This window comes from Helianthus annuus, chromosome 13 (assembly GCF_002127325.2).
Source record: "Helianthus annuus cultivar XRQ/B chromosome 13, HanXRQr2.0-SUNRISE, whole genome shotgun sequence".
NCBI classification, from domain to species: Eukaryota; Viridiplantae; Streptophyta; class Magnoliopsida; order Asterales; family Asteraceae; genus Helianthus; species Helianthus annuus.
This window is the reverse complement of record NC_035445.2, coordinates 147,624,882-147,632,688: the sequence shown is the minus strand read 5'-3', so window position 1 is coordinate 147,632,688 and position 7,807 is coordinate 147,624,882. Positions and strand designations below refer to the sequence as shown.

The window sequence follows — 7,807 nt, the reverse complement described above, 5'->3', positions numbered from 1 at the left end:
ACTGGCAAACCCATTTCTTCTCCAGCGTGAAAAATAAAACGCCCCAACTATCATTTTGACAAAAAAACGCCCACGGGGGCGGAGGTGGTGGCGTGTTTGGGCGTGCTTTTATAAATAAACGCCCCAAATTTCATCCACTACGGATGGTCTAAACATATCGTTAATAACCCATCCATGGGATTTTAAAGTGAAAAAAAGGTTAAAATCATGAAATCCTGTAATTATAGACAATTAATTGCAATTACATTTTGAAGTTGATTACTTTAATATATTGACACATCATTGTTCATTGCATTCACATTCTGAATTTACAAGGCACTGCAGCAGCAGGATGAAATTTGTTGGAAAAAAAACAAAAACAAAGTACAAAGTATAGGGTTGCTAAATATAACCAACCCTACGTGATTCTTGAACTGGTCCTCAAACAATAAGGATGTTACATCCTTGACCCTTTATCGAAAATCATGAAAGAAAATACAAAGTGAAAAAAAGGGAGGTTCTTAAGCATAGTCTCCAGAGTCTGGAAGTGTCTCATAGGATCCAATGAAAACATCACCAAATATGACTCCAGCCAACCCACCACCAATCAACGGGCCGACCCAATAAATCCAGTTTTGAGAGAAGTCACCACTAACCACGGCTGGGCCAAATGATCGAGCAGGATTCATTGATCCACCGCTAAAAGGACCAGCTGCCAAAATGTTGGCTCCAACAATGAACCCAATTGCCATGGGTGCAATGGTTCCAAGTGAACCCTTTTTAGGGTCAACGGCGGTGGCATAAACTGTGTAGACTAGAGCAAAGGTAATGATGATCTCCATCACAACTCCTTGAACACCATTCATGCCATCTGCAACTCCATGTGTTGGTACGGCCTGTCATATACCAAATATATAAGTAACGATCCAATAATTTAAACCAACGATATTGTTAATTTATAGAAAACTTTATTTGTAATCTTTAAAGTTATAAAAAGCATACCAAGCCACCGGTAACAAACTGAAGGAGAAAGCATGCAACAATGGAACCAAGACATTGGGCAATCCAGTAAAACAGACCGGTTATGATGGTGATGTTACCGCCAATAGCTAATCCAAAGGTGACTGCCGGATTCAAATGGCCACCCGATAGGTTTGCTGCCATTGAGACCCCAACGAATAGTGCAAATGCATGGGCTATCGCTATTGCGACTAGTCCAGCAGGGTCTAGTGCCGCATCTGTAGTAAGCTTACCTGTAAATATATTAAAAACAATTATTTATATAAATATATATATACACACACAATACTATGAAAATTGAAACAAAATGTAAATATATATTTTATATCTAAAGCTAAACATATGGTAAAACTTTTGTGTACCATATAGTGAAAGTTCTCAAAAAAAAAAGCATATATTGTGTGTCATTAATCATATAAATACACCAAGCTCGATCAAGAACCATCCATATATACGAGTAATAAATGGAGAGGGTATACAATACGCCAAACTCAATATAGAACCATCGAGACTAGTACTCGGTCGAGTGGGTTTACAAATAAGAATGAATGCAAGCCCACGAAAGTAGTTTATATGTTTTTTTAGGAACACTAATTTGAGTAAGAAAATCAACATACCATACGCAATAGCTGACCCAACACCCGCAAATACGAAGAGAAGTGTGGCAATGAATTCGGCTAAGTAAGACTTGATTGAACCGGCACTCAAAGAGTCACCAATGCTACCAATTGCCAACTTCACCATTTTTGGGATCCTTTTTTTGTAGAGAGAATAGTAAGGTAAAATCTAATTGGTTGACTTGCTAAATTTGTGATTTGCCTAGGCTTTCAACAAAGCCTTATATAGAGTACATGATTTCAAAATAATTATATTGTTTACATTTTAATTGTATATAGAATTTGTGCTGGCACCGACCGTGTGTCCAAGATGGCTAATTCCTGACCACTAATTGGAGCCGACCCACCGGCCTTTATTCGAAATTATAATTTATCATGTCCTAATATCGTTAAGTTATCACTCTTGCTATTTTTTACTTAACCTAATTTTATTGTTGACCCTTGTATTTATATAAGTTATACTTCGGTTCAATTTAGTTTCAAGACAATGGTAATAAAAACCTTGTTATAGTTTAACAATTATTACTTAACCTTGTGTTTTATAATACAACTCTACAATGATGTGTAGTTGCAGGTTAAGATGTGTGTTTAATCTTAAGAAGCACACAATACAGTTATATATAAAAACATGGAAGACCGGATCCGACTAAACAGGATGCATGCATACCTGGTTTAGGTCATCGGTTTCTCACCGGAGTTTTCGTTAGAATCCTAAAACTTCCAGCTTTTTATTTAAGCTATTGTTTAAAAACCTGCATAGTAAAGTAAAACCATATCTATTATCTATTATATATAATAAATGAAAGTGATTTGGACCACGTGTCAGTAGATGTAGATGGCAAATAACAAGGTTAAAATACCTAAGTTTATAGAAAAATAAAACTTAGGGGTTTAAGTTGTCAATTACGAAACCTCAAAGACTAAAATAGCTAATTAACACCAAACACACTCACTTAGTGTGTGTCTGGTCGATCTCAAACACAGGGGGGGCGACCCAGACTTCTCCATCAAACCCTAGTTTATATAAAACTCAAGAATTGAAGCCTCTAATCTACTCTAAATCAAGTTCCAATCACGAATTAGTGATCACCTCGTTGCAAGGATCAAAAGGTATGTAAAATTTTGGTGTTTTGATTCAAGTTCAGTTTTAGGTTAAATGAGAAAATCAAGAATTGAGCTTGAATATATGTTGTATAGTTGAAATAGGAAGTAGTGTGATGTCTAGGGATAAACCCTAGATGAATTCTTGTTAAAAACCCTTGCATGATATTTGTGAAATTGAAATCACCATTGTAGGTGATTAATGAAATTGTAGAAACTAGGTAGACACTAGGATTGTGATTACTATTCTAGTGAAAAAGCTGAATATAGGTATTAAATTCAGTTTTATTAATGTCAAAAATTGTGAAAATTTGCTTAATTAAAGTGAAAGTGGATGGAAATAACATGTCAAGAACATAGTAATGATTATGTAAAAAATCTGACCCGCTAGGTGTTTGTTGAAACACCTAAGTGAGGATCGAAATATTAATAATCGGACAAAAACGCAGATTCGGATACCATAATGAATTATGATAAATAATTGTAAAAAGGGTTCTAAAATAGTCGTGAATGGAACTCTTTAGGTAAAGAATCCGGATCATCAAGTGGGCAAGCCGGAGGTGATTCACGTTTGAAGGGTGCGCTTTGAAGGTACGCAGCCTATGGTTTCGTTATCTTATGTTATTTATTTATTTTAGATCGTTGTGTTGAAAATTAGCTAAACAAGAAAACCCGTTAAGTCACGTAAGTGACGAAGTGCTTTAGATGATTAAAAACAGGTCAAAACATGTGTTTGAAATATAGTTTGGATGTGTCTTGAAATGGTTGTCCCCATTCGGCATCGAAACGGGTCAAAACCAGTTAAGTTGCAAATGTCGAAGTCAATGACCATCACTTGTGATTGGTTATGGATAAAGCGTAAGCCGTAGAGCGGACACGCTAATTCGTTGCGGAAACATGAGCCCTTGATATGGGAATTAAAGTTCGGACATTTATGCTTGTTGAATAGCGTATAAAATTAAGTTTGAATCCTTGAAATCAAGCATGAAGGTTATTGTGTAAGCAACCCTTAAGAGCAAAGCGAAACGTCATAGTAAATAATTTTTGGATATGTGTGAATGGCCTAAAACATGTGAAGTCTATAATACAAGTTATAGAACTTGTAAACAAGTGGGTCAAATAAACAAGGAGATGAGTTATAGGCCAACTGCTTTTGAAATGATATTTTATGCAAATCATGTCGATAAACACGTCCGTAATTAAATTACGGTCGCGTAGGAAAAAGAATGACGTAAAACGGACGCCCGAGTCAAAAGTTATGGTCAATTGAAGTTGAAAATCTGAATTTCCAGAGCTGGCAGGAAATGCAGGTCAAAAACCTGCATCTGCTGGAAAAGCGCTCCCCCCGCGCCACGCGACAGGATCACATGGATCTGGCGCGACACGCGAGAGCTGTCGCGCCACGCGAAGACCCGTCGCGCCACGCGACAGGGCAAAATTTTGTTTTATTTTATTTTTTGCATGATTTAATGATCGGAACTTGTTTATACACTTCATATAAATGTCAAAATTAACATCTGAAGTGGTTTTGACCTTAGGTGAAAAAGGGGACCTTCCAGATGGCGATCAAGCAACAATTGTCAAGAACCGAACGCACTAATCTAAGCTTCCGCACTTGATCTATTTTGTCTTAGTAATATGTAAATATTTGAAGTATGTCTTGAAAGTTTAGTTAGTAGGTTGATAACTTGAATATTATGAACATGTATGGTCTTAAAACCATGAAAGCTTTCATAAACTCGAAATTTTTGTAAGAAATGCATGTGATATATTATTAAATTCAGTCCTTTTAAGAAGGGTCTTACAAGTTGGTAATCAGAGCGCCAGGTTATCAATAAGTGTGTTCGGTTCAAGCTTGATCAAGCATCCGGTAAGAGTTAATTGTTTTAAGTAGATTTAGTGAATATAGGAATGAAACATGAATTGATATGCATGAAAAGAGTGTGTAAACTCACTCAAACACGAGAAGTGCATTAAACAAGAACGGTTGAAGCAAGTCATGAACTTGATTAAACCAAAACAAGTAAACCCTATGTTATAAATGAAATGTTTAACGGTTGATGTAAACATTTCAGTATTAAAGATGGCGGATGGAGGTAGCGATGATGCGGTGCCAAGAGTCACCGAACAAATGAGAGAAGTGATTGCCGAGGAGGTTGGAAAGGCAATCGAAAATAGTTTGTCGGGTTTTATCGATAAGATTCAAAACATGGTTCTATCGATAGTAGACGAGAGAATCAAGAAATTGGAAGATAGCGCTAATCTAGCAAAGGAAAAGTCCGAAGGACGAAAGCCTTGTTCATACAAGGAATTCATGGCGTGCAAACCGCCAGTATATATAATGGGGAGGTTGACCCAATAGTATGCCAGCGATGGCTAAGCGATATCGAGGGGGTATTCGAGAGGACCCATTGTGATGAAGATGACTATGTAGCCTATGGTACGGGTCAATTAAGGGGTCAAGCGAAAGACTGGTGGGATAACAAAAAAAAAAAGAAATTGGAAGTGAAGCGGCTAAGGCCATGACATGGGATGAATTTAAGACGCCGTTTCTTAAACATCATAGTCCCAAGGCAGTCATTAAACGAATCAAGGAAGAGTTCATGCAACTTAGGCACAAGGGCGAGTCCATAGACAAGATCACAGGAATGTTCATGGATAAGATGAAGTTTTGCGATGAATTGGTGACAAATGAAGAACAGAAGATATATTATTACTATAACATGTTGAGCGCCGAGTATAGGGAGTTTATGACTCCTTCAAAATACGAGACCCTTACCGAGATCGTAAACGTTGCTCGGGAACGGGAGATTGAATTGAAAAAGCAGGTTGAACGGGGCGAAAGAAAGGCATATATTGCTAATCCAATCCCTACCAAGAAGTCACGAACGAATGAAACAGGGAAGAAATCGGATGTAAAAGGCGGATCGCCAAGTTGCAAGATTTGCGGAAAAGGTCATAAGGGCGAGTGTCGCTTCAAGGATAAACCTTGTCCCATATGTCGGAAAACAGGATATATGGCTACATCATGCCCGGAAAAAGTGACGGTTTGCTACAATTGCTATCGACCGGGTCACAAAAAGTCGGAATGCCCGGAGCTAGTGGGAAAGAAAGACGGGCAAGACACGAAGGGTGAAGCCCCAAAGGCAAAGGCTAGATCTTTCCACTTGACTGCCGCAGAAGCAAAAGTTGAACCCGAAGTGGTCTCAGGTATATTTGCTGTAAACTCGATTCCTGCACGTGTATTATTTGATACGGGTGCGAATAAATCCTTTATTTCGTATGAGTTTATTCGATACCCTTCATTTGTTCTAACAAAATTACCTATGCCTTTAGAAGTAGAGATAGGTAATAACAAGAGTTGTATCGTTTGTGATGTATGTGAAAATTGCAATTTGAGCATTGATGACGAAGAATACACAATAGACATGATCCCGATGTCGATGGGAGAGTTTTAACTGATCGTGGGTATGGACTGATTGTCCCGATACCACGCAAAAGTGGCATGCTTCCGAAAGGAAATAAAACTGACGTCTCCTAGCGGAAAGCACGTTACGATACATGGTGAAAAAGGCGGTAGCCCGGTGGTATGCACTATGCTAGAAGCTCACAGACTTATGAAACGTGGATGCAAGGCTTATGTGGTGTACGCAAGTTAGTCGGAGAGTGAATCCCTAAAAATTGGAGATGTGCCGGTAGTACGTGATTATGACGATGTGTTCCTGGAATATTTACCGGGAATACCACCAGAATGAGAGGTAGAGTTCGGAATCGAATTGATTCCGGGCGCAAAACCTGTGGCCAAGGTGCCGTATCGGCTCGCGCCGTCGGAGCTGCAAGAACTGATGTCTCAGATCCAAGAACTACTCGATAAGGGGTTTATCCGACCGAGTGTATCCCCGTGGGGCGCACCGATATTATTCCTGAAAAAGAAAGATGGTAGTATGTGCATGTGTATCGACTACCGAGAGTTAAACAAACTCACGGTGAAAAATCGATACCCACTTCCAAGAATTGATGACTTGTTTGACCAGCTACAAGGAGCGAGTTGGTTCTCAAAGATTGACCTCAGATTGGGTTATCACCAATTGAAAGTCAAGGAAGAGGATGTTGATGCAGATTTTGTGTCCGATGCTTGTCGAATAGATTAGTTATTATTTTACGCTGAATTTGTAATAGTTAGTGAAACGGTCTATCGAACGTGTATAGACCCGCTCGTTTGAAGTGGTCAAACGAGAGGGTTGTTCGGTTGACCGTGTGTGTGTATTTACTTGACAAATTATGGTTGTATTTGTTGGTGTCGAAGGATAAGGCATCGAAGGATTATGAATATCCTTCGATGAGCTCGAAAGATATCCATCGAAGGATGGACCTCGAAGGATATGTGATCCTTCGAGGTATATGTGTCTTTCGAAAGCTTGATGGTCGAAAGATGATCTATCGACCAGTCAGCTTGATCCTTCGACCATACAACCTGTGTTTGGTATAAATACCAACACCTTGTCTTGTAAAACACAAGAGTGAGAGCACAAGTGTGTGCAAGAGAGTGATAGGAGGTTTGAGACCTCACCGGGAGAAATCACCACTTGATTTCTCCTTGGATGTATACTTCTTTGGTATTAGTTCGGTTATCATGTAATCGGGCTGACTTGTAATGTTTTACTACCGGATTAATGCAAAGTTGTTTGTTTATCATCTCTATCTTCTTCCATCTATGAACATTATCATGAAAATCACGGATTGGATCCCGAATCCCGGACCTACAATTGGTATCAGAGCCATGGTGCCCGATTTAGTAAAACTAACCGTTTACTAAGTCACATGTGCTCTAGATCTGTGATTTTTGTGGGTTTTTGTTCAAGATGTAAAAATGGTGAAAATGAGAAAAACTCAGATCTGGACCCGAATATCCAGATCTGTGATAAAACGAGTGTTGGGTTTTATGTTTTTCTCCTAAATCTTCAAGTTTCCATCATCAAAAATCGTGTACAAATGTTTTCATCGAATCTGCAAATTTACCCAGATGTCTGTGTTCTTGATGTTCTTCACATCTTCATGTGTTGAAAGATGTGAAGAACTTCGAAAGATCA

The 7,807-nt window shown here is 38.6% G+C and overlaps 1 protein-coding gene across 1 annotated transcript; it reads right to left on the bottom strand.

Moving 5' to 3' along the window:
- Nucleotides 1–244: 244 nt before the first annotated feature.
- Nucleotides 245–1,778, bottom strand: LOC110899654 (probable aquaporin TIP-type RB7-5A). Its single transcript, XM_022146544.2, has 3 exons — nucleotides 1,617–1,778; nucleotides 982–1,232; nucleotides 245–875 (listed from the first exon to the last, which is right to left on the bottom strand). Exons 1-3 carry the CDS (start codon nucleotides 1,741–1,743, stop codon nucleotides 501–503), a joined length of 753 nt encoding a protein of 250 aa, XP_022002236.1. The 5' UTR covers nucleotides 1,744–1,778; the 3' UTR covers nucleotides 245–500.
- Between the last annotated feature and the right edge of the window lie 6,029 nt (nucleotides 1,779–7,807).